At 40.3% G+C, this 13,293-nt stretch overlaps 5 protein-coding genes across 7 annotated transcripts in view; 3 read left to right on the top strand and 2 right to left on the bottom strand.

Moving 5' to 3' along the window:
• The window catches only part of LOC107045271 (E3 ubiquitin-protein ligase MYCBP2), a 56,834-nt gene extending 53,305 nt beyond the window's left edge, over window positions 1–3,529 (bottom strand). For both annotated transcript variants that reach the window (XM_015267474.1, XM_015267475.1), the window contains exons 1-4: window positions 3,358–3,529; window positions 768–2,903; window positions 531–688; window positions 213–347 (exon numbers count right to left, since the gene is read on the bottom strand). In XM_015267474.1, the coding sequence (XP_015122960.1) occupies window positions 213–347; window positions 531–688; window positions 768–2,903; window positions 3,358–3,452 (2,524 nt within the window). In that variant the 5' untranslated portion in view covers window positions 3,453–3,529. The remainder of the gene's footprint in view (window positions 1–212; window positions 348–530; window positions 689–767; window positions 2,904–3,357) is intronic.
• A 246-nt stretch (window positions 3,530–3,775) lies between these two features.
• Window positions 3,776–9,486, top strand: LOC107045275 (alpha-tubulin N-acetyltransferase). 2 transcript variants are annotated; one of them, XM_015267479.2, is made up of 9 exons: window positions 3,776–3,857; window positions 4,132–4,424; window positions 6,113–6,262; window positions 6,350–6,521; window positions 6,596–6,737; window positions 7,044–7,146; window positions 7,354–7,444; window positions 7,573–7,619; window positions 8,281–9,486. In XM_015267479.2, the coding sequence occupies exons 2-9, from the start codon at window positions 4,321–4,323 to the stop codon at window positions 8,693–8,695; spliced, it is 1,224 nt and encodes a 407-aa protein (XP_015122965.1). In that variant the 5' UTR covers window positions 3,776–3,857; window positions 4,132–4,320; the 3' UTR covers window positions 8,696–9,486. The 2 variants fall into 2 exon arrangements, with proteins under 2 accessions (XP_015122965.1, XP_015122966.1); XM_015267480.2 differs by having other exon boundaries at window positions 3,812–4,424; window positions 8,296–9,486.
• LOC107045277 (phospholipid phosphatase 6) lies at window positions 9,312–10,566 on the bottom strand. The gene is made up of 4 exons (XM_015267482.2): window positions 10,460–10,566; window positions 10,243–10,374; window positions 10,064–10,163; window positions 9,312–9,998 (listed from the first exon to the last, which is right to left on the bottom strand). Exons 1-4 carry the CDS (start codon window positions 10,466–10,468, stop codon window positions 9,604–9,606), a joined length of 636 nt encoding a protein of 211 aa, XP_015122968.1. The 5' UTR covers window positions 10,469–10,566; the 3' UTR covers window positions 9,312–9,603.
• LOC107045276 lies at window positions 10,121–12,304 on the top strand. Its single transcript, XM_015267481.2, has 5 exons — window positions 10,121–10,847; window positions 10,936–11,045; window positions 11,417–11,770; window positions 11,850–12,114; window positions 12,198–12,304. The coding sequence occupies exons 1-5, from the start codon at window positions 10,801–10,803 to the stop codon at window positions 12,292–12,294; spliced, it is 873 nt and encodes a 290-aa protein (XP_015122967.1). The 5' UTR covers window positions 10,121–10,800; the 3' UTR covers window positions 12,295–12,304.
• Window positions 12,305–12,893: 589 nt separating this feature from the next.
• Window positions 12,894–13,293, top strand: part of LOC107045265 (RE1-silencing transcription factor) — a 3,870-nt gene continuing 3,470 nt past the window's right edge. The window contains exon 1 of the mRNA XM_015267460.1: window positions 12,894–12,934. The gene's annotated coding sequence lies outside the window, so the exon portion shown is untranslated. The remainder of the gene's footprint in view (window positions 12,935–13,293) is intronic.

Raw genomic sequence — 13,293 nt, 5'->3', positions numbered from 1 at the left:
AAACTTCAACTGCGTGAAACACACAGTAGTATGAAACTTCAACTGCGTGAAATACACAGCAGTATGAAAATTCGGCTGCGTGAAACACACAAACTTCACGCATGCGTGGAGTGTATGGAGTGTACGGGAGTGATTCACGCAATGGTGCGAATCGTCACGGCCTATAATTTTTTTGTCTATTATCAAAAGAAGATGGGGGAAAAATAATTTACCTGTCCGTTGATTATTAGCTCCCTTCATCTTCATGCACCATTTAATAGTACTTGGACCAGCTTTCATTCTCTGACGTTGCTTTCTCTCCTCGAGTCTCCTCTTCAAATAATCTTTCAAATTAGAACCAGACTTTCCTGCATACAAAAGAAAAAAAAGAAAGGCCGATTAATATTACCCTTGCAATCAAGCATTACCTACCAGACCCTAGCAAGCTGTTCGATATTATCAAGTTTTTGTGCATAAAAAATAGATCAACCGAATGTCAAAGAAAAATGTGAGAACCAGCCGGCACAGGTGGCTGGTAGGACTTGGTCTACCTTCAAATAACATGTGCAATCTCATCATGCCTATATCTCCAGCACCGGATGGTCCAAAAACAGCCATATCCCCTCCATTGTCACAATTTTCTCTGGCACAGATTCTACAACAACCGCATTCAGCACAGCCGCTATCCCCTACGCCACAGCCGCATTCCCTAAGACATGAACATTATGAAATCCATCCATAAAAGACCACAACTTACAAACAGAATGGAGAAAAAAAAGAATGCTCACTGTCCAGGTCTTTTTGGATTGCGATTTGGTAGAATGCTGCTGAGGCATGATATACCGAAACCCGTGCATTCTCGACAAATCGTGCAGACCATGCAAGCCCTGTGCCTCCACTGATGTTGACCAGGTGGACACATACCTCGTGCTTCCTCCCACTCCTCAACCTGTTCACCTCCATCATCCTCAGCGACAATTAATTCGTCCTCACCAGTTCCAGTCTCCATAGCGACAACAGTCACCTCTTTATTGACACTTCTGGTAACAGTGAACTCCCTCCCACACTGTCCCTTATTATTGATGCCAAAAGTCCAGAGATGTCCCTTATCCGTGAGTACAGCAGCATGAGCCTTGCCAAGAGCAACTTTCTGGACGAATACTTCCTTGAGATCCGTTACCAAGCCAGTGGTGGGATCGCTGTGCAACGTATCCTTTCCAAACATCAGCAGAGAGCCCTCTTTAGTGACCAGAGCTGTTGATCCATTGTTGCATGCTGCATCAACAATAGACTGTCCCTCTGCCTTGAGCATTTTCTTTGGTTTTACTGGCTTCAATGGCCTCCGAACTTTCGAGCTATCTCCATCCTCCCCACGTCTTGCTGTGCCAGCAAACAACACTGTTCCATCTTCAATGACTAGGATAACATGCTGTCCATCGTGACCAGCAGCTATATGAATGACTCTCGAACTCTTTCCCAGTGGAAAATCAAGCCAACGATTTGGTCTTGTATTGCTCTTCATTCCAAGGGCATTTCCCTTGCCAGTATACAAGAGCTTTCCTGAGGCAGTTTTAAGCAGACTAAATTCTTTTCCCGCAGTAACCATAACAATTTCATCATCACAGGTTGGATTTAACGTGTGCACTGATTGCTCCTCATCGAAAGTTGCCCAACCAAAAACATCAACACACTTTCTAGCTAATTTCAAAGGTAATTCAGAAGTCACTGTCACTGGATTACTAAGTGTATTAATGGTACGAACAACGAAACCCTCGTCTTTACCAGCAGTTATCATTCCCAAATGTTCACCATCAGAAAACATAACAGACGAAGGCCAATCACGGCCCTCCAGAACCGCAATACCCCTCACTGCAAGAGTCTCCACATCCAGCTCCAACAACTCACACTGCTTCCTAGGAGCACATTTGAAATACAAAGAACTATTGGCATAGCCGAGCCATCCAATTTCCGTAGGATAAAAATCAGGCTTATGTCCATAGAGCTGCCCACCGACAGTCCCACCGTATCCACTTCCGATTTTCAATAATCCACGATTAGTGTGCAGGTACAGGTACTTTCCATCACTGACAAAACTCCTTCCATTTAATGTAACATTACTCATTTCACTGGGTAAACGAAGTTTGAAGGTATAAATTCTTGAATTCTTTGGAATACCACATGTTATCCAATCGGGTCTTGTGAGTTTTCCCAACAGAACTGCCTCAACACTTCTTTGAAGAGCTGTTAAAACACATGGCATTTGAATATTTTGAGTAGCTAGTGCTTTTGGACACATAAGTAGAGCAGCAATAGCAGCCAAAAGCCTTCCGGTATCCCCCCTAACGACAACGAGACTCAGCAAACAGGCACACGCAACTGCAGTCAGGTGTGTTCCATCATTGGCAACAGTTGACTCTGGCCCATGAGACGTAGCCAGATCCAACAGTAGATCAAACAAAGGATCGACCACATCCTCAGGTTCGGATTTTAGACCCTCGGGAAGTTGTCCTTGCAGTACATCCAACAAAGCGCTCAATGCTTTAGCACAAAGAACAGGCTCGATATTTCTACTCTCCCTAACAAGCATGAAAACACTTCTCAATCCAATGCCCACAATCTTTGGTAAACTCTGAGTCGATGATATCCTGTCCTCATCATCGCTATCACTTTCAATGGTATCACTGAGCTCCAAGGGCTGTGGGGAATTACAATTGGAAGCTCGAATAGTTTCACCGGCAATTCTCCCATTTTTCTCAAGTACTGTACTCCTGACACTCGAGAATACAGCAAATGCTGAGGCATTGCTGGACACTTCAATCTCTGGTGGACTCGTATAACTCAAGTCAGTACTGATGTCTAACTTCTTCTTGTCTCTTTTCTTGTTTAACCTAGCTTTTTTACATTTTTTCCAGTCGTTTTTCAACCTAAAAATTAAATTAAATTGAACGTTTGCTTCGTTTCTCCGCACCAAAATTTCCGCATCAAAAGAAAAAATTCTTGAATTGGAGAGCCTCGAAAATTAATAATAAAAACAGTTGAAAATCCGGTGTCAACAATTGTTGAAGTAAATAATGCAAAATCGTGTCTACTCTCATTTTATTTAACCTAGTTTTTTTTTTTCAGTCATTCCTCAATCTGGAATTCAATTAAATTAAACGTTGGTATTTTCGTTGAGGTTACGTATGAAAATTGAATGGAGATCAAATGAAAAAATTATTGGACTGAATAGCCTCGAAAATTATTCACAGAATCTGTTGACAATCCGACATCAACAATTGCCGTAAATAATGGAAAATCGAGTCAGTCATAAGCCACCGAAGTAAACAAAGCAAGATTTTCTAGGTTATAATACCCATAAGGAGTGTTGTTTTTGTATACCTCTGGGCCTCGGCGATGCTCTTAAACAATTCGTAGAAGTTTTTCACGTAGTTTTCAGGTTCAGTCTGAAGTCTATCCTGCTCACCGGGCAGCATGATGCAGTCAGTCACGGAAAATTATCATGAATCGTATGGACTTTTTACCAATTCATTTTCCCAATTTTTTCATTCTTTTTTCCTCTCGTAATATTATTGATCGCACTGTATCTCCGTTTTCACACACAGCGGCTGTCCAAGCAGTGTCCAAAGAGAGACAGACAAAGTGCCGCGGAGTACTGATGTGCCGCGCCTGATGGCGCTCAACGGTAGAAATGAAAAGTTTGTCGGTAAGGAAGTGCCGTCGATAGAAAAAAATTAAAAAATAAAAGGGCTGTGGAGAGAGGGTTTGCGAAGTGGAAACGCGCATGCGCTCGGGTGGCGCGCGACCTTCGAGGAAACTGAAATATTGGAGCAAGTGTGTAGTCCGCGATCGACAGTCGCCGTGTGCTCAAACATTTACAGGTATTATTCCTGTGTTTTTTAACGTTTCCGCGACAACAGACTATTCTCGCGCAATCGCAGTAATATCATTTACCTCCACCCGGTTTTTGACAGTTACTACGCAGTCTCTAGACAGATCCTGAAGTTGAAGAACCAAGGAAGATCCTATCCACACCCCTTTTATCCGAAATTTCACCATCCCAATTATTTTTTAATCACCACCCCTAGAAAATCAATAAACCATAGCTCAAGAATTGTTCCTTCTCAATTTGAATAAGTGTCACTTTTGTAACAGTACTCCGTGGACCAATCGTTGAAATCTTCCGTTAACATCAAACTCTCAACTATGAAAATTCATTGATTTTCCCTCGTTTGTTTGACTGACCGGGCCTTGAGAAAACCCGTGAGCGTGGCACGTGCAGTTGGTTACTCACCTTGTTGTGCCTTGTGTTGAAAAAACCCATAAGAGGAATATCTCAGCAAGATGGATTTTAAGTTCAATGTGAATAGACTCTTGCCGAGAAAAATAAACAAGGTCACACAGAGCTTAATACCGGAAGACTTCAGAGGCGATCGACGCGAATTAAAGTGAGTAATCCCCCTTTTTCGATGTTTACGTCAGATGCTGTGAGATTATTGTAATAAAAATAATCATCAAGGTTACGTTTCAATTGCAATCTTTAGTGATTGCGTGTACAGTGTACTTTCACCGAATGCAAGTCCTACTACAATCATTTCGCACTGCATAAATGATGGTGATTTAAACGTCGTAGTATTCTTCCTCTTCCCTATTACAAATGATCGTTGGAAATAAAAATTCAAACATTCCATATTCAATCGTTTGCTCATAATGATAAGAGACGATAAGCGCGTCATTTCTTTACCTAAATGGCATTCACTGATTGTGAGCCGTCTGTTGGGTTCAGTCATCTCTGAAGATGTGGGCGGAAGAGGTAACGCCAGTGGGGCGCACCGCGCCACTTTCGATCACATTGTCTCCTTCATTATTCAAGAAAAAAAAACTAGCATACCTGAAAATCTGTCCAGAGTATCCCTCCACGTCCGCGACTAGGCCATTTCCGTGGAGTAGCGGGATAAACATCAAGACTTCATTCGAGCGAGCACAACGGATGTTAAATACTTCCTACGTAGGCTCCTTTCATTTGCCTCCTGCTTCCTCATCTCTGCCACTAGAAATTCGAAATTTTTGCATTATTTCATTACACTCAAATTACTGAAGTTCACTTTGATGAATATTTGATACGCGAATGAGCCATACGGCGTGCAAAGTAGGTAAAATGAATCAACATGCGGGGTCTATAGATTCTCCTAATAAGTGTTTTGTATATTGATCGCCCTAAATTTTGGAGTAAAGGCTGTAAGAAATAATGAGCGTGGCCCACCTCTGACACAAATAAGGAAACCTGTAATCATTAGTTAAATCAACTTGGGGGGATTATTTTAATAAATGATGATAATGTATTGATTGTAACCAGTTGATTACCGGGCGCCCTCGATTGACCCTGACTTGTACAACACATTGACACGAATATCCCCAGTGAAAAATCAAGTCACTTGCCTGTGATTACAGAGCGTATCATTATCAGTGATTCTGGGAAAATCCAACAGCAGTCGTGTGAAAGCAACACTAGTACATTCTTATTTCCTAACTGTACAAGTAACCCGCAACCCGTAAAAACCACAATTGAAACTTTCCACGATCATGCTCCGTTCGGTCGAAAACATAATGATGATTCACTCTATTGTTAACTAACGGTGTCTACGCCAATTAGCCATCGTTCCTTCGTTATTGCTCGCTGCAACATCCTGTACCAATTTAAGTTGGGGTCTTTTTTAAATTTATTTTTACTTTGGGCTCACGGAGCGCGCCTAGAGCGTTATAAACTTATTCAAAAGGTTCTCGAACTCAGCTGCTAGCATCGCGTGACGCCAAACAATAGGCAAAGTTTCACGAAAATAAATTGCATTCCATGTTTTTTTTTTTTATAATGGTGGAAATCCTTGGGCATGATGCAACTGTGGTGGAAAAACATTCCTGATAACACTGTGTACTTGAATTTTTCAGTCAGGTTGAGTTAAGTTTCCGTTAAAAAAAAATTCCATTTCACTAACAAATTGAACAGATCATTAACATTGCGAAAAAATTCGTAACGCGAGCATAGTACCTATTACTAGAATTCTGGAATAATAAAAAACATTCTCTCCACCTTCTTCACTATGTTTAATGACAGTGTAATTTTCTTCTTCGTGTAAAGTGAATACCAGAGGCAATTATCAAGGATCTTGGACGAGATGGGTGAGGCATCAGCAAGAGCCCAGGGTCTGAGCAAGCCAATAACAAGTGCTATGAAGCTCCGAGACACTGACCACATCGTTTATCTTCTCGTTGACGCCGAGGGCAATGGGTAATTGATCATTAATCAATAGATCGTTGGAGTTTAATAGGAGGGCCTGCAGCTCTTCATCTCAACGCTGAAATTCCTCATTTTCAGGGGTCTCGGGTGTGTCGTGGGCCTCTTGAAGACTGGCTCCAAGAATCTCTTCATGTTCGATGACGGTGGAGTGCATTTCCAGTTACAGCCGAGATGCATTCTCGATTTTTACATTCATGAAACTAGACAACGCATGGGATTGGGAAAGGTTCTCTACCAACATATGCTGATGGTGAATTGAAAAACAATAGTTGCCGGGACAAGCATAGTAAGCCTGTTGGAGTTGTCAGCAATGGTTTGTTACAGGAAGAGCGTATGAGGCCTGTGAAGCTGGCGATCGATCGTCCGTCCGAGAAATTCCTGCAATTCCTGCATAAGCATTACGGGCTCGAGAAGATCATACCACAGAACAATAAATTCGTCGTGTTCCAAGGCTTCTTCGACGATGGTAATGCATTATTCTCCGTTGAATCACTGAAAGAGCGCTCCATTAATGTGCCTCCGAGTCTCAAACGAGAAGAGGAAAAACCCGAAAACATCAAATTCGGTCAATGTCGTCCATATACGTTGAAACTGGAGTGCACGCCTTTCCATTGATTCGGTCAGGGACATGGACTATAGCCAGCGTAAAACCGCTCTCAATTAAAATTGCCTCTAAGCTCGATTGATTTGACCTGGCATATTTGCATACGGGAAAATTTGATGGTTTATTGAGGGTAAACTTTTTCCTTCTTTTCAATGTTTATTCTTTCAGAGTTCCAAGACGTTAGGGGCAATCGATACAGTTTACAGTCGCGAGGCTCTGTGGACAGCTCAGCGTATAACAACAATGAGATTCGAAAATCTCAATCAGCTAGGTAATTTTTTTTCGTAGGGGCAATGGGGGTAAAAGGGACACTTTGTTTTTTGGAGTGTTAATTTTTTTTTTTTTCATGGGAAATACAGTTCTCGCCTTTCGTGCTGTAAAAGTGTCTATTTTATCCCACCCTCCCCCAACTATAAAAATTAAATTTTTAATAGGTCTTTAACATTTGGGAATTGATGATTTAAAATGAATGTTGCAGCATTAATGGACACACAACCCCCCATTCAGCAGCCCCACGAAGCTCCTATGGACGTTACGCAGCGGCCAGGCCACAATGTTCCATGGCCAATGTACGATGAATATATTTCCATTGAAACATGTATTAAATTATCCTCCGAACCACCTACTTTCCTGCGCGCAATCAATTACACCTCCACTCACCCATTGCCACTAATAACTAACGCTTCTCTCCTTCCAGATAATTCATAATGCCCCAGTTTTTGGCCAGACAACCGAACGAACTGGGTGAGTAAGCGACTGAATAGTGAAAAATTAGAAGAATTAAAAAATTACTGACAAATGTGGAGTCCATATGCCACGAAGATTAATTCAAGTGCTACACTGTGCATCATGTACTTGCATTGGTCATTCATTTAACTCATATCGAGTCACTGAGCAATGTTGTATCTGTCTAATTTCACTCTACCACACACTAAGAATAAATCCTGCTATTTTTGTAATACGTTCACTGAGCATTCCTCTTAGTGATCCAAGCAGGCATGTGATTATTTCTCCTCTAATTAGTTAGGAAAATCAATTTTTATGGTTAAGACTAATATATTCATTATATTTGGCTCTAAAAATTTCAATATTTATTACGCCATATGATTTTACGTGTAATTGCTGGTTATTTATTTTCAAAATGTGACTTATTTTTGTACTTTTCACCTGAATGTGCATCACTTTTATTAATTTATACATTAAATGCAGCTGTTTTCGCAATTATGATTTTTGTATTATTTCTGTACCCATTTTTTTCACTATAGTATCATCTTATCCCACATTCTATCCTCACGATCCTGCCCAATTGTTTATCTTTATGTAGTTGTTATGCCAGAGAAATTGAGCAAAATTATTCGAATGTTGTAATGCTTCTAAAAAAGAGCGAAAAATATTCTGTGAATAGAATAAATTTTTGTAGTGAAATACCGTCAACCCCTGGTCCCAAAGTGGAACGTCCTCGTTCCCTGAGTCTCTACTCTGAGGATGAGCACAGGACTCGTCCCCAGGAGACGAGCAATGCACCAACTCCTGCGGCTGAGTACGTGCCCCAGCCAACGCCTTTCGTGGCACTACGACCAATACCAACGCCTGCTCCACCACCTGTGGCAGAGCCAGAACCCGTGCCCGAGCCCGAACCAGAGCCAGAACGATCTCCGAACCCCGAGCCAATTCCCAAAGAGATTGAGCCTGTAATTCCCGTTCACGTCGAGGAGAGACCAGCAACGAGTGTAAAAGCATCGCCATCTTGTGCACAAGAAGTTGGTGGTAATCAGTCAGGACACTTGGACCTCAAATTCTATCATTCTCCTTTGTGGTAGAGAATGTGAAACACCAATTTCCACATGCTTAGAAAAATGTTTTGAGAGTTCTTGAATTTTAATTGCTTTTGCAAGAATTATTGCCAAAGAAATATCTGTAAAAATGCAGTAACTCTAGTAAAAATTCGAATATTTGAGTAATTTTTTTTCTAATTTTTACTAGAGTTATTGCATTTTCTACAGCATTATCAAAAATTCAGGGAGAACTTTCAATAATTCTTCTCTACGTGCCGCCAATTCGAACATAAGGAAAATAAGCTAATTAATAAAATTACTTCACTGACAATTTTTTCAGTAAAAAATACGCAATTTGTATATTTAGATCACGGTGTGGAGTTTATGTTCTTGTGTTATTCAACCACTTTCTCCTTTTCGGTCCGATAGCATTGAACAAAATTAGCATTGTAGAAGACAAATAATGACAAATTATCTGTAGAAATTACTGGCAACGCACAGCCGCCTGAATTCACATCGCTCTAAACTCACATTAAAAACATTAAAAAATTTAGATATGCTATTCCTCGCCCCTTATTTATTTGTATATAGAATAAACCGTACGAAATTGAATTAAATAATTCAAAATATACGTCATAGAATTATAATAAAAATAATGAAGAACTCATGAAAACCCTTTTACTCATTACAATAGAAATATGTGAATAACAAGAAAAAAGATTGAACATGCAATCAAAAATCAGACATGGGGATAAAAATATTGAAACTCGATACAAAATATTCACAACAATCTTGATATGATATTTTACAGAATAAAGACTCGGTTAAGACATCAATGCGCCTTCTTATTTATAACGAAGGGAAGATGTAGGAATGAGTACTTCTAATTACTCCAATTGAAACGATAATTACTTTCTGATCAATTATAAAAATATTAACACAGAAGGATTAACTCATACGTGGAATTCACCCCCCTCAAGTTTTTCATCAGTCAACCAAGACACGAGACCTAGGCAAGTATCAGCTTCCAGGTACATCATACCTATCAACAGACCATTGAGTAAACCCAAAGCAATGCCTGCTAGTATATCGAGAAGGTGATGTCTCCTCATCAATAATCGGGAGAGACAAACGGATATGGTCCAGGCGAGCAAAGGAGGGATAAAGACAAAGGAAACTGGCCAGAGATTGATGAAGAAATAGGTGATGAAAGTCGTTCTAGAGGCATGACCAGATGGAAACGAGTATTTGTCTGGTCCCACAGCAAAGGGATCATCGCTCTTCAAGGGCCTTCGTCTTCGTGTAACTGCCTTTAGAATAGCAATCAAAAAGATATCCAGCAAGAGCCCTACAAAAAAATCATTTAGATGTTGAAGGAAGAGCTAATGCTAAATTAATGAAGCTTTAGTTTACCTAGAAATAAATTGACTTGCATCTGATACAAATTTTTGCTGTTAACAATCCATAGTAATGCCAACCACCCGGCGAGCCATGGAATCCCATGCGCTGATATCTATTTTCATACAAAAAAAATTCATCAACATTTCATTCTGCATAGTTTTTATTTTTCACTTGGGAAATTCAGGCGTTACCTCCAGCAGTTTGCAGTGAACTCTGAGCTGTCGAAGAGGCGAAATTCTCTCGAGTTTTTTGACGAATTCATCAGTGACGTATGCATCAACTGCTAGAATTTTTCGCAAGAGCGAAGGGACCTCTCTCTTCTCCTGATTTGAAAGATAAATTTATTTGGAGAATTGGGATAGAAAGATGCGAAGAAGGGAATAAAAATAAACAAGGGGATTTCCTGACCTTCTCCATTGAATTCCTGTGGAATGCACTAGAATTGCTGCTGCCTGCAAATGCGCAATTCTCAGGTTAGAACGTCTAACCAATCAGAATAACCGCGATCAGCTGATCTAACCGCCACAATTCTGTTTACACCTAGTGCTCGATCACAAAACAAAAGTGACAAAGGAACTTGTGAATCGAAAATCAGGCTGCATATATTTAATTGTGCAAAGAACATCTGTGATCCCAGTTCTTCCTAATTAAATATTGAATTATTCGATCAATCTCCACCACTCCAGAAAATATAACCCAGTGTATTATTAATTCCACTTCCACATTTGTACACAACTATTACTTCAACAATGCAGAAAGAAAAACCCACAACACCAACTATGAGGAGAGCCCAAACGTAATGATTTTTCATTAAAAATACTCCAAAAGATTTTGAAGTATCATATCGAAACTATTGATTTATGAATATGTATTTTGTTGGTTAGCATCGCCAGAACTCGAACTCCGGATAGAATAGATGCAGCATCAAGAGCTCGAAATCGTGGACAAGTCAGATGTCGAGCCACGATGGCACCTGCAGATTTTGCAGTACCAGGTGAATTAAAATTTCATCTTTTAAATGCCCTCAATGATATCATTAAATTTGTGTGGGCTGTGAATTTATTGCTCAATCGTATTCTCAGAATGCTTATATTATTTCTGTTCTTTTCCTCTCTTCACTTCATTGTGAGTTTCTTTTGTATTATTTTTTTTATTCTTCTTGCTTCACAGGTACCTAAAACCTTATTTCTCAATTGTATTCACTGAATGTTTTTTTTTTCCTTCTCCGATAGTCTTCTCTATTTTCTTTAATCCATTATGAATTCCTTTTGTATTATTTTTGGATATTGTTGCTCCAAACAGACCACAAATAAATAACAAATAAATAATAAATAGATAGATAAAACGCATCATTGAAATTTGCAGGGGCACCGATGCCAAGAAGAAATCCCGCCATGAACATGAACATGACTAGGATATCAATAATGCCAACGAGTCAGTTGGACAGTACAAGACGCCTTGAATCCGAGGCCCACAATAATGAACTGGGTTTGCTCTACGACAAATACGCCCAAACACTGGCAGAGGAGCACATCGTCAGGAAGAAGATTGAGGAGAGAGAGAAAATAATAGTGACGCAGTTATCAGCATTGGCGAAGGAGCAGGAGCAGTGCGATCAAAAACTTTATGACATTAGAATGAAACAATTAGAGGTTTCTGCATTGAATGATATTCAGAGGAGTTCGGACGCTCAAATTAAGGAAATCACAGCTCTTCTCAGTAATATGATTTTTATGAGAAGAAATAATGCATTATTTTTCGTATAAATTCGATTCATTCATTTTTTTCATTCTTACAGAGACTTATCAGGGAAAACCCGTGGAAACCCTTGGCCAGATTCAATCTATACTAAAATCCTTGGACACTCTCACTTGTAAAGATGTGATAATTCCGAAAACAACAGAGGAAATGGAGAAATTCTTCGCTAATCTTGAGAAATGCAATGAATTTTTGGTCTTCATGAATTCAACGATAGGAGACAAAGGCAAGACGATAAATACGGGGAACCAGGGTCTCAAAAATTTCCTTCAGACTCATGAAAATCTCCAGAAATATATGGAAAAGTGAGTAGAACTATCGCTTCCGTGCAAGTATTTCCCTAATATTTGTTGTAAAATTGAAAAAAATGCATCTGTTTTTTTTTCAGTTTGGAAGATGCTATCGAGGCTGTTCAGATCGAAGTGTTGAAGACCATCTCCGCAGCTCTGATACCTCACCAAGAGCAAACAATGTTCAATTCATAATGACATTACTTCATGCATATTTTCTTCATATTTTAAATAAAGTTCATTTTTCCGTAAAATTTGCTGGAAATTATGGGAATTATTGACTCATTACCTAGTGATTTTGCGTAATAGATGGAAAAAAATCGCCATTTTTATTATCCCTGTAACGTGCACACCTACAAAACCCACATATAGAAAGATGCACAGGCTCCGGTGCAGTCCCGCAGCGTCCCCTTCCTTTCTCGTGAACCTATCACCCCATCACCCCTTCATGTACTCATTCCTTAAAAGCGCATGCTCGTCATTTCGCCATATTTAATTTTTCTCAAATTTCCCATCTTTTTTCAATAAATAAGAGAAATGTAAAAACCCAGCATCCCCTCATCAATCCCATTCCCCGAAATACATCAGAGTAGCCAGATAAATCTCAATGATCCATGACTATCGAATCCCCAGAATCACCGAGAAAATATGAAAAATATAATGGAAAAGGATTTTTCCGCCACGCAATTTTATTCTGCGCATGGAAAGCAATTTTGCCCAATCATAAATAGGGCTATTGTGGGGGGACGGTTGTATGTTGGCGCATTTCATACATCCCCGAGTGTAATGGTAACCAGATAGAGGCGTCGTGAGGCTATCGGCCCGGGGTAACCACGTAAATATCCAGTAGTCTGTATTTTCAGTGTTGCAAATTTTTCCCCCATTTTTTTTCCAATCGCTTCAGCCAAGTGTTACCCTGATTATGAATGAAATTGATCAATGAGTGAAGTGCATACGAGTCCTGAGTGCATGTGAGGACACGCGGCCAAGTGATCCGTGACGTCAGTGGTCCAATCGGTTGTCACCTGTCAAGCCGACTGAATCCTTACCTCCCCACCCCCCATTCCCAGCACCTCCCTCTCCCGCCGCACCACCTCAATCCCCCGAGGCAGGTCCTCCAGTGGCGCCTTGACTGTTCCCTCCGTCCAAACCCCCGTCGCCCCCTTTGCATCAACCCCCCCCCCCCCCCCCCCC

This window comes from Diachasma alloeum, unplaced genomic scaffold (genome assembly GCF_001412515.2).
Source record: "Diachasma alloeum isolate Michigan unplaced genomic scaffold, Dall2.0 Dall_scaffold_00906, whole genome shotgun sequence".
NCBI lineage: Eukaryota > Metazoa > Arthropoda > Insecta > Hymenoptera > Braconidae > Diachasma > Diachasma alloeum.
Note: the sequence above shows the minus strand (reverse complement) of the source record. Positions and strands in the feature narration are given on the sequence as shown.